The sequence below is a fragment of the Netta rufina genome, assembly GCF_964035555.1.
Source record: "Netta rufina genome assembly, chromosome: 2".
Classification (NCBI taxonomy): Eukaryota; Metazoa; Chordata; class Aves; order Anseriformes; family Anatidae; genus Netta; species Netta rufina.
The window spans coordinates 140,578,187-140,603,732 of record NC_140124.1 but is presented as its reverse complement, the minus strand read 5'-3'; the positions used below and the strand labels follow the sequence as shown (position 1 = coordinate 140,603,732).

General features: G+C 40.3%; 1 protein-coding gene across 1 annotated transcript in view; it reads right to left on the bottom strand.

The window, feature by feature from the left end:
* The window catches only part of EMC2 (ER membrane protein complex subunit 2), a 46,911-nt gene that overhangs the window by 13,319 nt on the left and 8,046 nt on the right, over positions 1 to 25,546 (bottom strand). The window contains exons 3-5 of the mRNA XM_084306679.1: positions 25,183 to 25,247; positions 21,557 to 21,642; positions 19,274 to 19,331 (exon numbers count right to left, since the gene is read on the bottom strand). Coding sequence (XP_084162805.1) covers positions 19,274 to 19,331; positions 21,557 to 21,642; positions 25,183 to 25,247 — 209 coding nt within the window. The remainder of the gene's footprint in view (positions 1 to 19,273; positions 19,332 to 21,556; positions 21,643 to 25,182; positions 25,248 to 25,546) is intronic.

Here is a 25,546-nt window from a genome sequence, read left to right as displayed (position 1 = left end):
AATACCAGCGGAATTCCACTGCAGAGCAACTGCTAGGTTGGAGTTTATAAACATACCCTATGACATCCCACTGAGAGACTGAAAACCTCTTCTTACAATCACATTATGTACGCCTTTCTTTGGAAGTACAAACTGTATGCATTATTTCATTCAAATAAATGACTGTCCAGATTCCGATAATTACAAAACAGCAGGGGACGCTAATCTTCAGCCGTTCCAAAGACCCCCACCTTGCCATTCACAAGGTCCATGACTACAGAGGAGAGATGGGGACTGGATTTTAGAGAATCCCACAGATGCACCTTGGTTGCCACTTTATGGCTTTCAGCCACTTTTAACGATTCTCGTCAAAGTGCTGAATGCAATCTTTTAATTCCTGTTGAACATGCATCAAGTTCATATGCAACCTTCACACCACTTCTGAAAAAAAAAATTAGGCTTTTCAATGTTAAGGGAACATAAAGCGGCCATTTCAATGGCAAAAGCAAAGAGTACTCCGATACGTAGGTGGAAAATGTGTTTCAACATAAACAATATAAAAACAGAGTTAAGAATTATACTTTATTCATATTTCAAACTCCATATAAGTTGTTACAGAATACCAAAAGAAAGGATATAGAGTTTTAATAGCCGATTATTCTAGATTTCAGTCCAAAATTCCAGTTTCTGAAGTTTTCTGGTTACAGTTCCCGAAAGGCAGAATGTCCCTCTAGAACACCTAACCTCTAGGAATTTTAAATTGAGGTGCACTTCAGGTGTAATTCAAAACAGCAGCCATCCGTCTCACTAGCAGTCTGACAGCACTACACCTCCACCAGCCTGAAAGTCATCAGAGCTGGGGTCTGACAGAATGGAAGGAAAAACAAACTCCAGCACAAAGTGCCCCAAAGAACGAACGCCATCTGGGCCATTGCTCCATCAGATAATATTCATGAAAAAATTGTATGCTTTTCCTGTAACATACTGCCAGTGCTTATTCCTTGTACCTCTCAGCTCACTTTGTACCACATGAAGTGGTTACACAGCTGGGTACAGCCTTACAGAAGCCTTGACTGCCCGGGAACACACAACTCTGTCACAAAACCTCAAAAGATTTTAACCTCTGACATCAAGATAGCTCTGAAACTGGTTTCTTCACGATGTACCTTCCTACGGTAACAGTCACATTAACCCTGCAGGGGTTTCTGTAGTTTTACGGTATTTTAAACATGACTGTTCTTTCATGTAATTTATCTTTTAATCATCGTTTGACAATGTTAATTTCTCTTGGAAGAGCACTGGAGCACATCATTTACGTAAACTAGTTCAGGCTGGTTGGTAACACAAGAAACCAGAAGTGCTTTTAATGCTAACTGTCAGCTCATTCTTTCCTCCGAGCTCGTCCCCTTCACCTCCCTCACGAACACATATTCAGTGCAAATTCAGTGAAAATGACTCGAGCTAAAAATATATCACTCTTCTGCTTCAACACAACGCGGAGGTAGAGAGAAAATCTGTAGGACGGATCAGGAGACAAATGAGGACACAGGCAGCGTGGCGGGTTTACCCACAGTCACTCCGTTATCCAGCGCTGCTTTGTCAAACTGCAACCTGTGAAACTACATTCATCTTCCTGCTATTACTGGGAGACGGTTGGCCAAAATCCATAACCGGCTCGGGAAATTTTAACTGCTGACCACATCTATCACTCTAACAATAATATACACTGCTTATTCTCCTGAAAGCTTTTGAAATAATGATAACAGCACAATTATATATATATATATATGCATATATGTATATATTTAATCTTACAAGAATCATGTCACATGTTTATCAAATTGCAACTACTACTAAACGAAAAAAAAAGATGACAAAAAAAAAAAAACAAAAAACAACTTCATTGCTCCCTATCAAGTTTTCTGAAGAGGTCTCCAAGCATTTCATAAAGCAGGTCGTTATCCCTGCCCTGGGGGAAACGCTGGGGCAGCGCTGAGCCTGCCCAAGGCTGGGATTACACAGCTCGGTGACCTGCTCGCTGAGCAGGAAACCTGAAAGCAGGGAAGAGCGGGGATAACCTCAGCCAAAGAAGCACAGCGTGCAATTACGACTTACGAAGACACAAGTCTCTTTTGCAGGTGATAGACTAGCTACTTTAAAATGCAGCTTGTAAATTGAAAATTCAGTTGTTATTTGCAAAATTTTAAGAAAAAAAATCATTAGACTGGAATGATCAAAAATAACCCGCGTGAGACTGAAATCATCTGTTTAATATCTAAAATCAATCAACGCATCTGACAACTTAATTTGCAATGACAACCAGGCACAGACTACATGTAAGCCATCCGTCCTCTTCATTTCTATCATAACTCCTTCAATTGCATGCAAAGTCCTCCAGAAGCATCTGCAAACAGATTCTCTCCATGGGTGCTTTCCTTCTTGACCACAGCACTCCCAAATAATGTAAATCACTGCAGCCTCAAGATGTTAATTTACAAAAAGCTACAACTATTTCTAGTCACAAACTTAAACTGATGTTTATCTATAAAAAGCATGCCATGTAATGTAATCAAATACCGAGGATACCAGGATTAGTCATAATTACTGAGATCTGATGGTAGCACTTGAGAGTAAAATTAATTATATGCACATTTGATGGATTTATTTGCTTCTAAACTGCACACAGCATTTCCTCAAAATAACACTTTTTTATTTCACAGTTGAGAAAAGCAGTATTTAAAACTTCCCATTTCATTCCCCTTATCAAAAATAAAACAGCATCTGGGCTTGAAATCTGCACTCACTTCACCCACAAACACACCTTCAAAACTCCTGTGGTAAGTTAATTTATTTAAAGAGAACTCTTTGTAAACTAAGACACACTGACATTCAAAACAGTGCTGACACTCAAAGGAAAAATGTGGGAAATAGATGCACAATGTGTTTTGGAGTGACACAGAATTTTTGAAAGGATTTAAAATTGCTGGGAAGAAACCAATGGTAGAGTTGTTTTTTGGTTTGGCTTTTAAAGAGTAATTTACAGCATTTTTCAATCACATAAATAAAATTAATACAAAAATGTTCAGAGAACATTGCCAAGAGACATTCACATAGATGCTCAGAAGAGATTGAAAGTATTTGGATCTGTGACTCCTAGGAGTCATAAGACTTCTAAAAAATAAAGACCTAGAAACAAAATAGTATTGCTTTTACCTGTACTCACAAACTACTCCTTCATCTCACTTTCTCACTTTTCTTAAAAGACCATAAAAACTATCAGTTAATTTTTTAAAATAAGACTGATTTCAATACAACTCCAGTACTCCCTGTTTTAAGAAAAAAAAAAAAAGTATGAAAAGGCCTAAAAACTAAAACCAGACCTGGGCAATTTTGTGTTGTAAACTTCTCTCTCTCTGTCTCTCTCTCTTTTTTTTTTTTTTTTTTTTTTTTTTTTTTTAATTTATGCTGTCTCTGACCCTATCCAGGTCCCTGTGTGCATCACTTTCCTCCTCAGTGAGCTGGGCCTCACGTCCAGGATGCTTCCTGAGCATCTTGAGAGTAGGCTACATAATGACAAACATAGCATCATTTTCTTCTTTATTTCCATCAAATTAAATCAAGCGTTTTACTGCGCAGAACCACTACCAATGATAACAACCATTCCACCAGACAAAAACTAGTTACTTTTAAGAAAAAAGGCAGGCTCAAAGCAGTACTGCAGAAGATTATCATACATGCCACTCATTACCTGCCTTAATAACAGGTGGTTTGAAAAAAAAAAAAAGTCACTTCATGTTTTATTAATGTTTCAGGACTTCATTTAGTCTAAGTCTCACATTTCAAAATATAAGCTCGTTTTTGAGCTTTTCTGAGCTCATTTTGACCTACTGCAAGACACTAAAAGACTGCAGAACGCAGAGTACAAACCTGTGCAATCATTAACTTCAAGTCCACTAAGAATTGTCACAAGAGACCTATTTTCAACTACTAGATTTGAGATTATTTTGAAATCTGTGTAGTGTACTAAAACAGTTGTAACAATTATGTTTAAAAAGATAGCAAAATAATGTTCAAACCTTACATCTCAGTTCTGCACATCACAACAATAAGACTCTTAGGAACTAGTCTGATACAAAAACGAACTCAGTCTCCTTCCACCTTAAATTGAAAAAGAAAAAAAAAAAAAAAAAAGAAATTTCTATGCTGCAACAAGATATGCAGTGTTTGACCGTGCAGAACCTATGACATGGAATTCCCCCTATCAGTTTTCCAGGGTTTAAAACAAAATACTGGAATGGTTATTGGCTGATTCTGTAAATCCAGCATTCTTAATGGAAAGATATATGCCATCTTAAAGAAACACTTATACCGTAATCAGTATCATCTGGACTAAGGTACTTTAGTATGTCACATTTATTAAACAGTGAACCTTTCCAAGCTATTTCTTTTAAAGACTAATAATCCCCAATCTGGCACAAGAACTAATCCTCCATTTGTCATGATTCTTTTTAATTAGCATTAAGTAGACTCAAAGTGAAGTTAGGATTTGAACATTTATCAACTTCTGCACTCGATTAGTAGAATACACCAACAGAGAGTCTACGATCTGTGTAATTTCATGGTTGCAAATAAGGTACTAGGAGGAGAACTGTCAAGAACTGACACGTCGAAGAAAGGAACAATTTCCTATTTGTTTCACTGCTGCAATGTTAATATTGTAACTTAAAATAAATTCATAGTTTGGTTTTTGTTAAGGATACAACAACTTAGAAAAGGGTCATTTGGCCTAAGATTTTGACACATTAAAATAATTTCCTTCAAATTGGAGTATGCAAATTAAAAGCGTGAACAGCTACAACAAAGATAAAGGGAAGGAATTATGTGGACGTCAAAAAATACCACATCATTTGAATACAACCACCACAACAAATATACTGTTACCAGATTTTTTATTTATTATTTATTTATTTATTTTTAAGTTAACCAAGGAAGACAATTAAATCAGGCCAAATCTTGCAAATGAATCTATGCAGGCACAGAGCTACTGACTTGAAACTGCTGCTTTATGGGTAACGTCAAGCATAAGTAGCAATGGTCAACACAATTTTTTACAGGGTTCCAGAGAGGAATCCAACAAACCCATAATGTCTACCACCAGCACACAGAAAATTGGTAGAAGCTATAAAGGCAAAAAACTCATGCCTGGAATTGGAAAACACGAAAAATATTACATATCAAGGAAAACTCAGCAGTTTAGACAAACGGAAGTAAAGCTTCCCAGATCTACTGGAGTCTCTCTTTGAGAGAGTTACTAATAGTGTGCATGAATAAAGATCCACTTAAAAGTCAACTTTGACTTCAACAAGAATTTCAAAAGGATCTCTCACTGGAAGCTCTGGAGGAAACTGAAGTGCCATGGAGTAAGAAGGGAAGGTCTTTGTGTGGATAGATTTATTCTAAAAATAGAATATATAAAACAAAAAAAAGAATTGCCTACTAGTCAGTTCTCTTCACTGAGAATCCCAGAGTCACCTGTACTAAGAGTTATTGCTCAGCATTGTCATAAGTGATCTAACAGGGGAATTAACAGAGATGTGCTCAAGTTAATTGATGATAATGAGTTATTCAAGTATAGAAGTCAACTGCAAAGAATAACATTCACAACAGAGAATGCCAGTGTGAAAAAACGGCCCTTGAAACTCAATCCATATAAAGGGATATATACAGGGTGAAACAATACTAATTTAATGTACACAGCAAAGTTCCCTGAATTTGTCTAGTCAGAAAAGAGATGCTGGAATTGCAATGAACAGCTCTATAAAATGTCAGTTCAATGTTGAGAAAAGGTCTTAAATAAACCTGCCCAAACCCCCATCAACAGCAATGCTAGAATTATCAGAAAAGACTACAGAGCAGCACACATCAGTGGTATCATTTTGTCACTGCACTATTCCATAATGATCTTGTTTTTTGAATACTCACTGCAGATCTGTGCTCTCTTTCCTCATCTAAATACAGAAGAAAATCAGAAAGGATGCTGGGAACAGCAGCAGGGTTTCAGGGTACAAAATGGAAACAAGAACTGCTAGACAGGTTAGGTTAGGACTTTCTCTTCCCTCAGCTTAGAGGGAAGAAAAACGCAAAAGATCCATAAAATCATAAAGAATTAATAAAGTGAACAACTAAACAACTGTGTTTACCATAACAGAAAAATTAGGGGTATTAAATGAAATTGTTAGGTTGAAGGTTCAAAAATAAATAAATAATTGAAGATGTGCCCAATCCACAAGTAAATGATGAGGCTTCATCACTGAATGATACTGTAGACACTATATTTATTACAAATTTATACAAGTTCAACAAAGCATCTCAAAAAAAAAAAATCAATGCAATGAAGAGCTATAAAATATACAGTTACCACTTCTGGCACAGGAAAACCATAGCAAGAAGATTAATAGAAACTGGCAGGGCAGACTAGAGCACACTGCATGACTGCCCTGTTCTTATACACTTCTTCCAGTATCTGCTATTGGTCACTGTCAGAACACGACAAGCTAAATGCACATTTGGCACAATTTCAGTATAGCCCTTCTTCTGTTGTCAAATACTTAATTTCAAGGGACAAAACCAACATTGTTTTTTTTTTTTTTTTTTAAATGTTGGTGGTCCCCCACCAACATTTAAAAAAAATGCTACACCCACAAAAGCAAAACACAGGAAAAATGTTAGAAGATACTTTGCTGCTATCTCACTTCATTGATATGATTCATCAAGAAGCAAAATAAGTCTCACAAAGGTGGATGATGCATGTCAGAAGCGTCAGTAGATGAACACATTTTTTTAGGATCCATATAGTGCATCCCCAGCTTAATCACCAGATCTCCTCAGGGACTATCCGAAGAAGCAGCTGCAGCTCTTCATATCTCTCACTAACTCCATCCTGTGTCAGGCACAGTGCCAAACTTTCTTTGTCAATTCCCCTTAAACCTACCACCATACAAACCTAAGTGTAGGACTAGTGGAATCTTTCCTGGCAGGGCTAGCAACATATTTAATGAAACGTTCACATCACTTCACAAAATTCCCTCTATTAGTAGGTATTTCATTTAGTAAGCAATTCTGCTTTTTTGAAACTTAAAAAGCTTCCAGTAGATCAATGTACAAATCTGCAAGAGCTTCAGAGAGGTCTCTGTCTGTTCAAAATGAATGTACGGCTACTGACGGAGTTGAAAAGAATTACCACTATTCAGATGATAAATAGATAGTGCTCAAACAGTGCTTGTTTTTCACATCTTGTTTGATAAAGATAAGGAACTGGAGAACAAATAACTTACCTATATTACAGAATCACAGAACAGCTTGGGTTGGAAGGGACCTTAAAGTCCATCCAGTTCCAGCCCCCTGCCATGGGCAGGGACAGCACCCACCAGCCCAGGCTGCCCAAAGCCCCATCCAGCCTGGTCTTGAGCACCTCCAGGGATGGGGCATTCACAGCTTCTCTGGGCAGCCTGTGCCACTGCCTCACCATCTTCTTTCTTCCTAACATCTAATCTAACTCTCCCTTCTTTTAGTTTAGCCATTCCCCCCTTCCCTATCAAGTCAAGGTAGCAGTAATATGCAATGATAAAAAAAAAAAAAGCTAGGAAGAACAAGCTCAGATTTAATGATACATAATTCTTGCCTATTTACATGATACACATTCCTAAGACTTCACTTTTTTTTTTTTTCTAGTGTGTGGATTCCCATCTCTAGATGGCTTGACTGGAAAAATAATCTCAAAATAGTATAGAAAAGTGTTAATTCATATAACTCTATGCACATAACTTGTTCCTGTTCATTCTGAAAAACAGAGCTGTTCTGGGTGAAACCAGGGTCTTTCTGGGTTCTTAAAGTACTTCACTATCATGTTATGAAAATTCCGTTTTTAGTTCTTCGTTCAGTGAGACGCAATTACTAGACCCATGAAGTTAATGAGATTATTCACATGCCCTAAGCTAAGCAAGCATATACAGTGTCTTCTTGTATTAAAAGCTTAGCTGAAAAAGCGTCAAGAGAAACAGCAGAAGAATGACATCAATACAGACTTCAGATTTTCTGTGGATTAGAAAACAGAACTGTGTCTTATCTCACTTTCCCCTTTTGCTGACTAAGTGCTCTGCAATCTTCTTGATGGGTGAGTTGAAGAATCGGGACAAACTGCAGCTGTACGAGGATGACAGTGGAGTGGTTTAGGCACCGACCCAATGCTTGGACATATGAACTCCATTTCGTTTCTTATTATCAGCCTTCTTTGTGCTCCTGGACAGGCCACTACAAGAAAGGCCCAATTCACAAAAATATTTAGCTATTTAGTTACAAATAGATGGGTCTTCATTTAAATTGCTCCCCAAAAGGAGAAATCTTTGCTAGGGTAAAGTAATGCAAAAAGGCATTCAACTTAATCTGATGCAGACATATACACATAGTTTAAAAATTACTCATTTAATATCCATTACAGAATTGAAATTAATGGCAAAATCGGAGAGCTGTCTACTTTGAAACTGAGCCCTAAAAAATTTTGCAGAGCTGTGCTTTCATCTGCTCTCCACATGTAAAATGACAGCACTGTTTCATCTCACATGGATGCTGTGGGACAAATGAGAGGAAAAAAACACTCAAGACACTACTTCTTCTGTAATAGCCTCGTCCCAAGAAATTACGACTTAAGCATCAATTAGAAAATATGGATGTATCAATTGCAAGCAAATTTCCTATCAAATTTTACAAAAGCAATTTATCCAGAACATAAATGCTAATGTAGTATCCATAACACTAATAAAAATATTGAGAACATTGTGAAAATGAAGTTACAAATTAAAAACACCTAGAGATTGAATCTGGCTTTAAATTTCCTATTATTAAATCGTGTCAAATTTTAGCCTTTATGATCTTAACCAATACAGCTCAACTTCACTACTCACTTCAGAAGACTACTGGTCATTTCAAGGGTGTGCAGATTTTGTCATTTCTTAAACAGCATGCTCACCATTCAGCATTATCTTCAGGAGGTATGAAGTATACCTGTGTTCCCTTTAGTGAAATAACAGAAATTCCATCCTGCAGAACTGCAAGCTTTGTTACTTGCAACGTTCAAATGGTATATGGCTTCATGATTAGAGCTAAAACAGTTACTGACAGAACTAATACACACCAGTTACTATAGGGAATAAAGATAACTTGCACCTGTAGGTCTCAAAGCTGTTTATTGACAGCAGAAAATATGGTACCTCGAGGCAAAATGTGATTTTTATTAAAAAAAAAAAAAAAAAAAAAAAAAGGGGGGGGAGGGGGAGGGGGGTGGTCCAAGACACAAATGCCAATACAAATCCCTCTGTTCTTATCTTCTACACACCCTTCAAACCATCTGTTCCCCTACATCCCTACATCCGACATGACCTCTCTTCTTAACTAACCAGCCTGTCCCTCTCTCTTTAGCCCTCACAATTTTGCTTTCCTCACTTTTTATTCAGTTCCTTCTGAATGTTTTTCCTTTACTCACTGCTTGGGTCCAACTCAGGAAAGAAAGGAGCCTCCCTACTTCTCCCTACTTTCTGCCCCTTTCCCACAGTGCTACAGCCACGAGGAACAACTGCTAGAAGTCCTGCTTAGTTTCCATAGCCTGGGATAGATCACGCTCAATACAAATGGGATTTTTAGAATATGTATTTAATAAAAATTCCATCAGTCTCTACTGAGTACATGAAATGAAGACTTTCAAATGCCTGTAACTAAGCCAATTTGGGTGTTTTTCTCATAGTACAGTACAAGTCGCATTCTACCAAGCGCTCTTTTCCTGTTGGTATCCAACGTTTTACTCCAAAGCAGGATGAGGTCTTCTCAATGAAATAAATGAACAGCAAAAACAAACATACAGAAGACCTTCCTTTCTGCTAAAAAAATAATGCACCCCTTATTTTGTTCTGAGAAACAGCCTAAGTATGTTTGTCTACAAACAACTCAGTCACTGTTTGGCATCAGTATAAAGATTTTCAATTGGATACTAAATTAAATTTTAATTAATAAAAAGGGACCTACAATGGAAAATGTTAAGCAGCCTTAAAAACAGCTACAGCTTAAATATGCTTGCATTTCAACGCAAATGGACAGGAAAGGAAAAGGTTGCCATTCCTATTTTATTAAAATGCATGCAACTTGTGGTTTTCACAAAGTCACGTTTCATTCACGAATGTTAACCTCTTTAGAAGGGACAGACTGTTACTCAATGCCTACCAGTTTTGATGAATGAAATGTGATCTCTGAAATGACAGCATTAACATTGCTCCATTGTCAAATGAGTCATCTTTTTCAGCAAGTAAGGCTGGAATGAGGTAAAGCACAGAGAGCTGACCGTCTTTTAAAAAACAAAGACTACTTCCAATTCTATCCTGAGAAATGAAATAGAATAACTACTCTTAATTTCACAGTTTCATATAACAAAACTTCATCTGAAAGCGTAAGCATCTATTATATAATTGGAGTTCAAGGTTCACTTAACGTAACAGAAAAGCCTGCTAAATGTTTAAAATAAAAGATTTTCTGAAAAAGCTTCTACCATTCTTCTCTGTAGTTGAAATTGTCAGTTGATGCAAAGTATGATTTTTACATGATTCGTGTGAACAAATGTCTATGTTTCACTTACAGCACTTGCCAGAATGTTTAATATATATAAGCAACTCCATGTGTCAGCACACCAGAAGAAATTTCTATACAGTAAGGTGACTGCCAAGACAAACTGAGCAACAGCTTCTTTTTTAAAATCTTGAAATACTTATTTTCCTACAGCAGCCATATGTGTGCATGGAAATAATTAACAGGTAAAAGACACAGAAATCTACACATGTCAATTTATCAAAACTTTTTACTTAATTTTCACTTTTGACATGCAAGACTGAGCCAACATATCCTACAGTTATATAGCAAGGAACTTTTGCAATGAATTTAACACTCTTTGCTTCTGGTCTAAGATTTTCAGAAATATAAGAAATGATGCAACTGTTCGAATATTTTCCCCTTATGCTTCTAAATATTTATGTTTTATGGGTCTTTATGATTTTCTTATGGAGGAAATCCAAATCAGGCATTTTACTTCTTTAAATAAATTATTTTGTTTTATAAAAATATCCTACAAGCCACTTAGATTACATTAGCCATGTCGAGTCTGCTGAAAAGTGCCAAAAATGCACCCTTCAAAGTTCTGTGGTCTACAGATGTCACTGTAAGATGGTGCTCCATTTTCCATTGGCTTCAGCAGAAGATGTGCACCTAGGTGACCTATTCTTGTGGCTTCGCTGTAGATGGTTTTCATCTTATTTTAACAAAACTTTGAAGACTTTGTGTCTCTGAAAGCCTTTGGTCATACACTTCTAAAACATGTCAAAATTTTCAGCAGTCAACTACACTGCTTGTGCTCAAACTTCTACTCAAAATCACTACAGACTTTCACAGAACAACTGCAGATCACCTATATTTGTCTTCCAAAGCAAAGTTCAAGAAAAACTGCTTTAGGGAAAGAAAAAGTAAGAGTGAAGAGCTGCAATAGTTAATTTCATCTGCACACCAAAAATGGCTAAATCACTGACAAAAAAAATAATAAAATCTACTACTGTTGTCTGAGTGTTCAACTTGGTATTAACATTTCAAGATGTGTTTTCTTAAAAATTATTTAGTTATTTACTTTAAATAGTTTACTTCATCTAAGTGCTGACACTTTATATCCGGTTCTGGCATACCTTAGCTACCCCAGTTACACATTTCTATTCCTCAGTAACAGATCACAGAATCACAGAATTGTAGGGGTTGGAAGGGACCTTGAAAGATCATTGGGTCCAACCCCCTGCCAAAGCACGTTCCTCAGAGCAGGCTGCCCAGGTAGGCATCCAGACAGGCCTTGAATATCTCCAGAGAAGGAGACTCCACAACCTCCCTAGGCAGCCTGTTCCAGTGCTCCGTCACCCTCACCGTGAAGAAGTTCTTTCACATGTCAGTGCGGAACTTCCTGTGCTTTAACTTGCAGCCATTGCCCCTTGTCCTATCCCCACAAACCACTGAGAAGAGGTTGGCTACATCCTTCTGTCCCCCACCCCTCAGATATTTACATACACTGAGGAGATCCCCTCTCAGTCTTCTCTTCTCCAGGCTGAACAGACCCAGGTTTCTCAGCCTTTCCTCATAAGGAAGATGCTCCAGGCCCCGTATCATCTTTGTGGCCCTCCGCTGGACTCCTTCCAGGAGATCCCTGTCTTTCTTGTACCGGGGAGCACAGAACTGGACACAGTACTCCAGGTGAGGCCTGACCAGGGCAGAGTAGAGGGGGAGGATCACCTCCCTTGACCTGCTGGCCACGCTCCTTTTAATGCACACCAGGATCCCATTAGCCCTGTTGGCCACAAGGGCGCAGTGGCGGCTCATGGCCAACCTGTCGTCCACCAGGACCCCCAGGTCCTTCTCCTCAGAGCTCCTCTCCAGCAGGTCATCCCCCAGCCTGTGCTGATACATGTGGTTGTTCCTTCCCAGGTGCAGGACTCTACACTTGCTCTTATTAAATCTCATTTGGTTTCTTCCTGCCCATCTCTCCAGCCGGTCCAGATCTCGCTGAATGGCAGCACAGCCTTCTGGTGTGCACTCCAGTCATGCGAGCTGTCCCACCATGTCTCAATGATCACAACGAGATCGTGGCTCCGCAACCGAAAACAGATCTCAAGCTCATCCTGTTTATTTCCCATGCTCTGTGCATTGGTGTACAGACACTTTAGGGAAGCAGCAGGTGCAGTTTACCCCTGGGGGGATGCAAGAAGAAGATACTGGACGGGGGATCAGGAATGCTACCTTCTTTGAAAATACTTGAGTATGTGCTCCACTCTCAGTGAACTGGGGCAGAGACCAGCCAGCAACCTGTTAGAGGCAGCTTATGCCTTAACATCGCTCAGTTCTGTGATGAACAGCACACCAACAATGCTATTAGTTGTCACTCTTCAATCAAGAGAGTCAACTTCCGACTTTCTAAACCAGAGAATTCCCTTTGAATTTTTTACAGGAAAAAGAAACGTGCCAAACTCTCCCCATACTCAGAAGCTGTCCCTTTTTTTGAAAGCCAAATAAAAGTGTTGCCACTGTCCAGGAAGAGCGTAGGCTGCTACAAACACCTCAGGCCCACAAGCCAGGCCTTTGGATAACACCTGAGGGCTGGACCCAAGGTGGAGCTGCTGTGGGGGCTGCCCCACCGCTGGAAATCAAAGAGAACCACGCTTTCTACCTGGGAGATTAAATGCCTCTCATAGCTTTCCTGCACATTTCTCACACGTACCAGCCTTGCCATGGCTGGCCATCACAGCTCACTTTAGGCCAACTTCTTCCTAGTCAGCTTGGCTACCTCCTGCTTACAAACCTGACTGCCAGAAACAAACTGGGACTGATTAAAAACAAAAGCCCAGGGGACGGCGCTACTTTTGCACAGTCATGCTCCTGACTCTTGTAGGAGGCACATCCAGAAATGCCCCACGCACTGAAACTCAGCTGTGCACAGCTAGAGGTATTCACAGAGGTGCTCTCCTGGTTTCTGCTCGAGGAAAGGAAGAGGGACTAGAAAAAGAAAAAAAAAAAGAAAAACAACAGAAAAAGCAGCAATGAACTAAAGATTCACAACCAGGAAAAAATAACATTCTGCTATGAAATCAATGGAACTAACTGCACAATTTTAAGACGACTTGATCTCGCCTCAAATCATGTAAGTAGACCTACTCTTCAGTGATATTTTCCCAAACTATGCAAAACGTTTCCTTTAAAGAACTCTCCCTAGTCTTTCCTCAACTTTACTCTTTAGCTGAAAAAAGCTCATTTTAATCCCCTTTGCTGAGAGCTCTTGCAATTGCTGCTACAACTGCTTGATTCCCCTCCCCAGAATCACAACCCGTGGCTTTGGGCTTTTCAATGTTTATTATTCATTTAGTTCTTCCTTCATGCTTCCACAGTGGGCAGGAACAGACACGTCACCCTGCGCAGACATGGGGGCAGCTTAGGGGCTCCTCTCCCAGCCACAGACACAGGCAGCGATGGGACCAAACTGGGGCACGCTCCTGGCCCCCCCAGCAGGGAGCTCTCAGAGCCCTGCAGGGCAGGCAGCACAGCCCCAGCTGGACCCCAGCACGCTTGCACAGCCAACTGGCACAGCCCCGCAGCCCTGCCCAAACACCTGGGCACCTTTTCCACCACCCAGCCTGGGCCTGGGCTCCACATCACCTGCTGCCACCCCCCGGTGCAGTGCCCGTGTCACAGCAGGCAGGGGGTGCCCCATGTCACAAAGGGGTGGGGACGGCCCCAGAACGCTGGCCCCAACAGGCACACAGGCCTGCGATGGCTGCCCGTGCTGATGGGGAGGCTGCTCGGCTGCCAGCTCCTGCTTCAGCCTCAGCTCTGGACACAAACTCCACCAGAGGAATTCAGCTCCTCTCTCCTCAGGCCCTCACCTCAAATGTCTCGCAGCGCCCTACAGCACACTGACCGAACTAAACCATGGCACGCTCCTGGCCGCTCCTTTCCAGCACTGTGCCGGGCATTTCTCCACGCCCTACAGGACAGGTAAGATCGCCCCAACCCATGCCCCACCACAGTCCACAGCAAGCAGGAAGGTAACAGAATCAGGCCAGGATGGGAGCGACGGCTCCATCAGGAGGACAGGACACGGCCAGCCTCGGTGAGTCGCTAGAGACCCTTGTGCACAGAGGCAGGTGCTGCCTGTGGTCACAGGGGGATGCTGCTCCGTTTGTTCCTTCTCTTCTTAAAGCCAGAAACACACAGTGATGGGACCAGACCACGGCACACTGCTGGCCTCTCTCCCCTTGAGACCTCAGCTGGAAAATGTGTCAACGCTCTACAGGACAGATAAGCTATCCCCAACCTATTCCCCACCATGATCACAAGGCCTGTGGAGTTGGTAAAACATGGATAATTCTTGGCCCACAGGGAGAAACTGGATGGACGGTACTGTTGTGAGGCTGGAAGAGCCTTAGGATGGGAGACAGGGGCTGCTCCTGGCCACAGGGGAAGGCTGCTGCCCTTTGGCTTTCTCTCTTACAGCTGGAAACACACACAGCAATGGGACCAGACCACGGCACAACCTGGCCTCACTGCCCTCAACCACTCAGCTGGAAGGAAGAGCTGTCAACGCACTCCAGGACAGGTAAGATCACCCCAACCCACACCCACCAGGCTCTAACAGCAAGCAGGAAGGTGACAGAATTGGGCCAGGACAGGAGTGACGGCTCCATCAGGATGACGGGAGACAGAAGGACGTGGTGAGATGCTTGAGACCCTCGGGCACAGAGGCAGGGGCAGCCCGTGTTCACAGGGGGATGCCGCTCTGTTTGTTCCTTCTCTTATTAAAGCCAGACACAGATGGCGATGGGACCAGACCACGGCAGACTCCTGGCCTCTCCCTTTGAGATGTCAGCTGGAAATGCGTCAATGTTCTCCAGGACAGGTAAGATTGCCCCAACCCACACCCACAGTCTCATAGTAAGCAGGACAGTGACACGCTCGGGCCAGGACGGCAGCGACCGCTCCATCAGGACGACGGGACATGGCCAGCTTCGGTGAGACACTAGAGACTCTTGGGCATAGAGGCAGGGGCTGCCCATGGTCACAGGGGATGCTGCTCCCTTTGGTGCTTCTCTTTCAGCCAGAAACACAGCTCGAGAACTCAGCTGGAAGGGAGAGCTGCCAATGCTCTACAGGACAGATAAGCGACCCCCAACCCACACCCCACCACAGTCTCACAGCATGCCAGACGATGACGTGGTTGGGCTATGAAGGACATCTCCTGGCTGTCACAGAGATGTGAGATGGACGGCACTGTTGTGAGGCTGGGAGAGCCTTGCACAGGGAGGAAGGGACGGCTTCCAGCGCTGGCGGGGGGTGGCTGCTCTGTTTGTCACCTCCTCTGTTACAGCTGGACACGCTGACAGTGAGGGAATGAAGCCATGGCACACCCCTGGACTCTCTCTTCCAGCACTCCGACGGAGAACTCGCCCCACTCTCCAGGACAGATAAGATCGCCCCAGCCCTTTCCCCACCACGGTTTCACTGCCTGCAGGAAGGTGCTGGGCCTGGCCCAACACGGCTGACTCCTGGCCATGAGGGAGACCCGGGATGGACGGCCTTGCTGTCAGGCTCACAGAGCCTCTCCCAGGGACACAGGGGCTGACCCTGGCAACAGGCTGGGGCTGCTCTTTTTGATCATTTTCCTTTCTCACCCCATCACAGAGCCCTGAGCACACCAACGTCTGTCACTGTCCTCTCCCTCCACGGCCACTGACCTGAAGGCTGGGGCAGTGTTCTACAACCACAGCCACCAAAGGAGCAGGAAGCACACAAGGATCCCATCCCTACCCGGCCATGGTCCTACAAGCACACCAACGGGCCCCGCAGCTGTGGACGAAGAGAGCTCAGCACACCTCTGCGTCACCCCACCCTACCCCACGTCTCTCAAACCTTGCTCAAATAAAGCTTCTGATTCACAACCTCATCGGCTGCTTTTTTCTGTCCTTCTTGGGGAAACCTCGGGGGGCTCTGCCTTTTGCACAAGGAGCGAGTACACCAGCCTCCGCTTCTTCAGGTGCTGGCACGAAGAGAATTTCAAAGGAGATTAAGTGTCCTAATCTGAGACCAGAGTCTGCAGGAGTGGGTCTGGAAACCAGTTTGCTCCCTCTTTCAGCAATTTGTTCCTTCTTTGACCACAAAACACTCTGACAGGGCTCTACAGTGCTTAGACTTAATTTCTTTTTGTCCCACCGTCTAGTGGGACTGCTGCTGTCAGAGGAGCAGCAGCACCGCTCATTACTCCGGCGAAAGGAGCTTGCTTACAAGGCACGCTCCCTTCCTTGCAGCTCAGTCCTTGTGTCGCTGCAAGCTCCTGCGGTGTCTGTCTGTATAGAGCACCAGCTTGCCTGGCTCATGCTTGGTACCTGCACTCTCAGGCACAAAGCACCGTCCTTGTGGGGCCATCGGGGCACTTCAGACATCCTGATGGAAAGTGTGACCCCCAGGCACTGAAGAGAACAAACGACATAAACTTGAAAATAAAACTGCTGTGGTTTCATAGATCACATCTCCCTCCTGCTGCCCAGACAGAGCCCTCCGTTGCAAAAGAGGGGAAGAAGTGGGGTAAATCTTTTCGGGTTTCAATTAATCTTTGAGGGCAACCCTCGTCAACGAGGGCACAAGCAATGAGGTCTGGTTGCAGCCTGGGAACATTTAATGGAAAATCATCATCTGTTGTGATGGAGTTGCTTGAGGAAATTCCCCTTCCTGATATGGATTCTGGAGAAGTAAAAATAACTCAGGCTTCATTATTTCTTTCCTAAGACAAAGCATGGAGGAAAAAAGGACTTGTTTTGAACTTAATCATTTATATGATGAAGGTCAAAACATTTACCCATTACTATCCCTGACAATCTTCTCAGTTCAGTAACTCACTTCCAAATTTTACTCCTCATAGATAACATTTCAGTGAGGTTGCAATCAGAAATAGCCAAAGTTAGCCTTTTCAATTTTTCCTCAATAAATAGCTTTATATTCTTTCAAGGAAGGCAGACGTTGCAAAGATGGTTATAGTTTTCAACAGTGTAAGCCCCTACCTAAATCACTTTTAAAATTAAGAAGTTAGTAGCTTTAAGGTACTTTTGTCAACTTTGAAAACTTTACCCTGATCCGGAACTCCAGCGATTTACAGGAACCCGAGGAGATGAGTGACCCTTTCACACAACCCAGAACAGCCTGTCAGACATCATTTTAGCTAGCTGCATTTAGGAAATCTGCCATCTCCTCTAAGAGCAGAGGTAGTGACCAGCACCTTGCCAAAATACATATTCCCTAAAACCTGCACCAGTCATCTGGATTTATCAAACATTTGCAGAACTCTCTAAAGGGAAAGCAAAAATACAAGCGTTTATAAACCTGCCATAAGCTAGCCTGGAAATTATAGGCATATAACATCAGATAAAACATTTGTTCCAAAATCCTCCCTCAAAAGTCATCTGAAAGGAGAACTCAGATATGTCAGGGAAGTATTTTATATATCAACACTAGAGTATTGGGTGCAAGACCACAACACTCCTTGTTCTCACAGTGTTTTAAGTGCCTTATATTCGAGTTCCATGAAGTAGCAACTTAAATGATTATACAATCTTTTCCAAAGCTTATTCCCTCCCTTCACTTACAAGCATGGAGAATGATTGTTTCAGCTTTCTGCCCTGCATCAGTGCTCCATGTGAGAGCACATTCTAGCCTAGATTCCCACAAATTGCCATGTCTTAATGATTTCTTCAAAGGAGCAATGCCCATCTGGACGACCACATCAAATAAACCAAGTGCAGACAGGCTGAGGTGCAAAAAGCACCAGTGAAGGTTTAGATGAGACTGACAAAGCATTGACAGTAGATAAATTATTATATTTACATAGAAGTCTATCAAACATAGGTCCAGTTCCTCAAAACCATGTAACACCGACAAACATATACCTCAAATGGACAATGAATAGTAATAGTTGTTAACTGACATTGCACCATGTGACATAAAAATTATGAAACTCTGTATTTTCTTCATATTTCTAATTTTATCTTTGCTGGGAAAAACAAAAAAAAAACAAACAAAAAAATAAGTCGTTTAAATACACAGCTACAAGTTAGACTTTCATTTTGGCATGTAATAACTCAAGGTGGTTTACACAACCAATACTGAAAAAATCCTTAAAAAAAATATAGTCTGTCTCAGATTTTGCTTTATATATCTGGCCAGCTTTATGGCATTTTGTTTCAAAAGCTAATGAGGCATTCCAAATAATAAATCAAAGTAATTCTAGTATTCAAGCACTACCCGAGTGCATTCATACTTAATCTTCAAGTAAGATTAAGCTTTAGGAAGACAGAGGACACATTGTAGACTATATTGGTTCTTTAAATACTAAATATTCAGGGAAAATGGAAAAGCTAAAAGGCCTAATATAAGTCCTATTAAGCTTTCTGGAAAGGTTAACAGTTATAATCCTATGTCTTCAAAATTCAGTGTTAAAGAAAAGATTAAATCATACCTTCTGTTCTTGAAAAGAATCTCATTTGTTCTAACAAACATAACATACCAGGTGATTACACTAGGAAACTAAGGGAAACAAATACAGTAATACAGGCAAACTAATCTCCACAGCGAGACCATCAAAATGTTATCAAACAAACCACTGCAATTCAGAAAAATCTTTTGAACTTACTGTATTAGTTGAATCTTCTTGTAAAATTCGATCATATAACTGTATGGCATCATCATACCTGTTCAAAGAAATCATTCACATTTATTTCTGTTAAGACAGAACAGAACTCTTTGACTTTCTGACTATCCTATCTTTATGCAAACTATAATCATGCAGAATTTCTCTTAAGTGAATGCTGAATATGAACTGCATTATTTTATGTCACCAAGTTAAAAACAAAATAAATGGCAATTCATTCATGGAATACTGTTTCACCAACAGCTTATAGGCTCTACACCAAAGCTGTCTTACTTTCTTGTCTGTTCTCTTCTTCTGTACCCAATAGGTCCAATCACCACATTGCAACTATTACTTGTCATTTCTTAAGAAGTAGAAACCCCAAAACTTCAAAGGCCATCCAAAATAATGACTTTTCATCTCATTATTATAATTTAAAACTTCATACAAGTCTTTTCTGTTATGATTTTAAAAATCTAAGCTTTAATTTGCTTGTTTAGCTAGCTCCATACAGAACGGTATTCTCTTGATCAATGCCTACAAGGACACTCCTCACTTTCTCTTCTTTCTGCTGAGGAAGGCAGGATCTTAACAACACCTGGAGTCACTCAGAATTAAGTGCACTCCTCCTATAGAGTGCAAGGTCACTGCTGTTTAGGCCTCCCTAGGCTTCCCTTCCAGTCCCAGGCACAGCTCAGAATACCTAAAAATGGGTACCTGTACAAGACAACCTAGAGCTAAAGCCCCTCTTTCTCCTCTGAGTTCTAGAGAAAACCCATGGAGATGAAACCTTGACTTCTGTTAATACTTTGCCCTGATAGTCCAGTCTCAATGATCTAAACTGACAGCAACATTCTGTCAAGAATTTTTACAGGCATTTTTGGAAAACTGTAGCTCAATCCCACTTCACAGCTGAAACAACAGTCGATGTTTTGTAGTTACCATCTCTTACAAAGACGTACTCCCACACAGTAACATCTTCAACATAATCACATAAGCCTGAACAGAATTATGATCTTTTGCACTTTTGGAGAGGTTTTGGGAATGGGGAGAAATGGGCTGCCAATCTCTCACTGTATTCATAGAAACAGATTGTTTCAAACATAAGTTTGTAAAGACCTCCAAGATCATCTGGTCCAGCCATCCCCCTTGTAGGCAGAAAGAAAACTAAGTTTTAATGGACATTCTTCAGGAAGTTATGTAGAGTATGAAATGTGGAACATTTAGTTGCACTATGACTGTTCCTATGGCAGTGGAGCCCAGCTATCCTCTCTTTTTGTTCCAAGCAATGGACCGTCACTAGTGGCTCATATCAAATTGCATTTTCAAAGTTCATTTTGCAAGGAACATCTGCTAAATAAATAAACTATAGTAAAGCATCTAGGAGTTTACTTTTAAATTCTAATTCTCTCTTACCAAGATGGGACAAAAGCTCAAAATCTCATTAATTCTGTATGCAGAATGTGGCATGGAATAGATTTGCTGGAGTTCAAAGGCACAGGAAGCTAAAACTCCTGCGCATACTTTTAGCAGCACTCTGCAAAACCCAAAACAGTGCCTGAGAACAACATGTTGGTATTAAGGAAATAATCAAAGGCGAAAGGCAGACAAAAGTGGTCAACCTCAAGCCTTGAGGTCATTCATCTCGGAAAACTAACTTCTCAGCTGTTCATTATTTTAGTAATTCCTATTAAATTTTGCATGTTATAACCATTCTATAGGATATTTCAAAAAGGTCACTCTAACTTTAGGTTTCTGCCATTCTATTCCAGGTTTGGTGGAGGTTTTTTGAATTGCTTCTAATTCTAATTAAGTCTATAGATTTAGTTCTTATTAAATTCCACTGGATTTATTCACACTCAAAACAAATAAACAACAAAACCCCTATTTTGCAGTAATTGTGAGTACAACAAAGCAAAAATAAATAAATAAATAGCTGTCACTCATTTTCACATGCTGCTCCAAACCTGTAAAATGAAATGTATACCTCACAGGCCTTGCCAAAAAAATGCCTAGTGTTTAAGTGTATAATAGCTTAAACTGTCAAGTAATAGATCTTTTTAATCTATGAAATCTGATGAAAGATCGCAAAAATGTAACATCGTATAGTACAGGCAAAAATGCAATAAAAATGTCTAAACATAATATGATCATGCACACCATTATTTTCTTTAAAGAAAATGGTCAGTATTGCTTTGCCATGTGCTTACGATGCCTGAATTCCTTTTTAAGAAATAGCATGCACCTTTCCATACAGAAATTATATTTTTTTAATCTAGGTTTTACCTTTCCATAGCTTCAAATCTCATTCCAGTTAATCGCTTAACTCTGTGGCTCCCAGGAAACTGCCTCCTTAGTTCCTGAAGACAAAACTGCACAAAGAAAATCAAAAATACTATCGTGAACATAGTTATCTATACTGAAGCAGGAAAGGAAAAAAGTCCTTGACTGATGAATTCAACAGCCTGCAATGATTAAAAGCAAATACCAATTTTTGAAATACGTTAAAAAAATTATTGATAAAGACAAGTTCAGTAACCGAAACTTTGTCTGTAAGAAGGCTAATTCTAAAAAATATTTTCCATATAGTTTGTTAAATCATCAAGACTCCATGGAAATAGTTATTTGCCCAGAAAATTAAACTCATCTACTAAAACTGTTCTGATACTATTAAACACTGCAGTCTACTTAGTTGCTTCATAATACCACAAGAAATTAAAAAAGAAAAAGAAAAAAGATAAATGGTAAGAGCTCATGTGATAATTCTTTAATAAAAGAATACCTCATAATGGAACAAACTATGCTAATACTATGCTCTGTGTTTATTTTTTAAATAAAACTTTGAAATCCAAAGAAAATGTTTGTCACTGGGTTGGACTGAGCCCACTGGCAGAGGAGGCATAACTTCTAACTCCTGAAATCAATGAGACACCTGGGCTAGATAAAATTAATCACAAGCAGACTCTTCTTGATTAGGGGAGAAAAAAAAAAAGGATAAAAGGATGTTTGGTAGAGGGACTGAGTCACAACTTCCCCAGAGCAAACTGACTATAACCATATTAGAAATGTGGCTAGATAGCAGTGCAAAGTTTGTAGGTGACTCATTACTCTTTGGTAAAAGACAGAATAGACCCCAAGCTCTTCAAAAGTCCAGTGGTTTGAATTACATAAAAAGCTTACACACAAACCTTCTTTTCAAAGCATTTAATTTATGCAACTGAGCTTATCAACCTGTTCCTGAGGTTCTGGCTAAGGCCTATCCACATAATCTGTTCCATCATCACATCCACTGGTTAAAGGAAAAAATACAGACAGTCAAGCAAATTGGTAAAAATTAGCAGATTGTGCCCCACAATCAGCAGATAAACTAGCATCTAGAAGGAAGACATCAACAGCGTAAGAAATGCTGATAAAGTAGCAGTGGAGCGCAGGAGCACTGTGAAACTAGAACTGTTCATATTAGAACTGACAACTGTATTTATTTCAGCTGTATTTATTTCAACTAAATACAGCAGCCACAAGGCCAAAATAAACTCGTGTAGATTAAAAAAGACATCAAAAGCAATAATATGACATGAAAAGCTGTGAAACAATCTCAAAGAACTTGCTGCAATACTTTTGAAAGCAAAACAAAAAAGCCCTCTATCTGAATAAATTTCAAAAGTAAAGAAATATAAACCTGAACTTCAGCATGTAAAACATGGCTAGTGCAGGTGTCTGCCAGCAGTAAGTAATTTTCCCTAAAGCACATGCTTGAAAAAGAAGCAGGTAATTGCAGTAGCTGCATGCATTATACATTGTCATCACACGCATGACAAAGAAGACAACAATAATAAAAAGAAAACAAAACAAAACAAAAGCCAGATAAGTGATTTTGTGCAATCCAACTCAGCCTCCTCATTTGGAGCAGATGAGACCCATTCCCCTAAGCAAAATGCATCACAGCTGTCCAAAGCTTTTCTAAAAAACAGAAGTTCCAAAGCTGCTTGTCTACGGTGGGACTACAGCTGTAGCAGAAAGCCACATATGAGGTTGACTTGATTGAATTAACTACTTATTATAAATCAATCAAAGAAAAAAAGTATCTCAGTTTCCCTCTAAGCTTTTAACCTCCTTTCTGAGCTGCATATAAAATGCTGCACTCCATGATCTTGAGCAATATACCTTAGAGGGCATAGAAACTGAAATTCAAAATCCCTTCCAGGGTGAGTAAAAACAAACAGTGTTTCAAAACCGATCTTTCAACACTGTCTGCCTCAACAATTTCATGAAAGTCTTCCTAAAAAGACCCTGGAAATAAAGACCAAAACTGTTTTAGATATAAATCAGAACACAGAAATACATTTATTTAAACAGTAAGTCTGTTTGTTTTTGTTTAAACAGACAGTTATATACTACAAATGTTTTCTTTTGGGACACAAAAGAAAGGGAAGTTCAGTGGGTTCACAACAAGTTCAATGAGTTGTGCTGTGTTTTCCAGTGTACTCCATTTTACCATACACATATGAAAGATGAGATAAACTTGTCTAGTTCTGCCTACTTTCAAATTGCCCTTCTCCCAGTTACATCCTCTAGTCTGACCCCTTGTATATCACAGGCCATTAAATTTCACCCAAATGACACCACATGAAGCTCAAAGACTTTATGTAGTGTCTTGCTGTCTGAGGGAGAATAAGGCACTGGAAGAGTAATTCCCATGAAGGACCTGAACTTTTGAAAGGATCTTTCTTTTTACTTTGAATGAGCTCAAGGTTGTTGGCTTTCAAGGCACAAGACAAGCCCATGATTTTTTCTCAGTCATTTGTGAAGGACGTATGAAAATGTTATTAAAATTTGACTGCAAAGCAGTTTTTTTTTTCCTTTTTCAGTTCCTGCCTTTAGAGGAGCCGCTAAAGTCATGGTATTTGTTTTTTTTAGGGGTGGTGGCATCAAATTTCATTAGTTAAGATTTCTAAACAAGCTCATTTTATCTGAATTGCTACTTGTATTATTCAAATAAATTTGCATACAAAATTACTAAAACCAAATACCCATTACCAATATTTATATTAAAACCACTGAATAATTTGAATTAGAAAGGGCCTTTGGAGGTCACCTGTGCTAAATCCCCAGTCATAACAGAGCCAGAAGGTGGTTCAGGTCACATCACAATGTTTCTGAGTACCTCCAAAGAAGGAAAAAATACTGCTTCTCTGTGCCATGTGTCCTGAAGTGTTCAACATCCTCATTGTTACAAGCTTTTTCCTGATGCTGGAAATTGGAATTTCCTCTGTTGCTGCATATGTCTATCACAGCTGTCTGCTGATACACCTCTACAAGTCTGTCTCTACTTTCTTTGTAACTTCCCACTACATATTATATATGCAGAGATTTGAAGATCACAATAAGATCTCCTCTTCACTTTCTAAGGACTTGAACACATATCTCTCAGCCTTTCTGTATACATTATGAAGTCCAGCTCCTTACTCATCTTGGTGGCCATCTGCTGGGATTGCTCCAATAAGGCAGTGACTTTGTCAGCAAGAATAGCCAGCACAACATGTAATACGATGTATGTGGCAGGGCATTTTACCTCAAAACATTCAAGAAACAATATAATCGGAGAGGTTTTTAATAAACAAACACACTCTGTGCAATATGGCAACTTCAGTATTATTCTTGACATTTAGCCCATACCAGAGTAGCTGTAAATATTTTCAGGGCTATTGGAAGAGACACGATCTGTCTAAACAAAAGTCACACATGAGAGAAGGTGGGTGGAGATGGTTTCTTCCCAGCAGTCTTTTTCTCGATATTCTATAAGTCTAAGCTATGAACTTCAGAATATCCTATAACTGTCCAAAGAGCTATCTGGAAGAAATACCCAGGAAGAAAACCGAAGGTTTGAGAGAAAAGTCAACATGAAAACTTACCATTGCCAAATCATCTCGACTGCAGTCCAGGGCAGCAATCATCACCTGTTCATATATTATCCAAACTGGACATAAAAGAGACATCAAATTTAGATAATTGTTGTTGTGTTTTGTTGTTTGTTTTTGTTTTTTAAGATTATGGGAAACACCTACAGTGTAAACAAGGTTAATGAATTCTGTCTGTTTATCTTTCCCCTACTACTCCTGTGGATCACTACTGAAACAGGGACATTTAAAGAAACTGCTGGAATTAATTAAAAACGCATTAAAGCAGTTTTATTGCTTTCAGTAACATAAAGTACCTTTTGACATCTTGAAAGGCAAAAAGCTCTAATCCTCTGCTATTCCTAACATTATAGCTGCA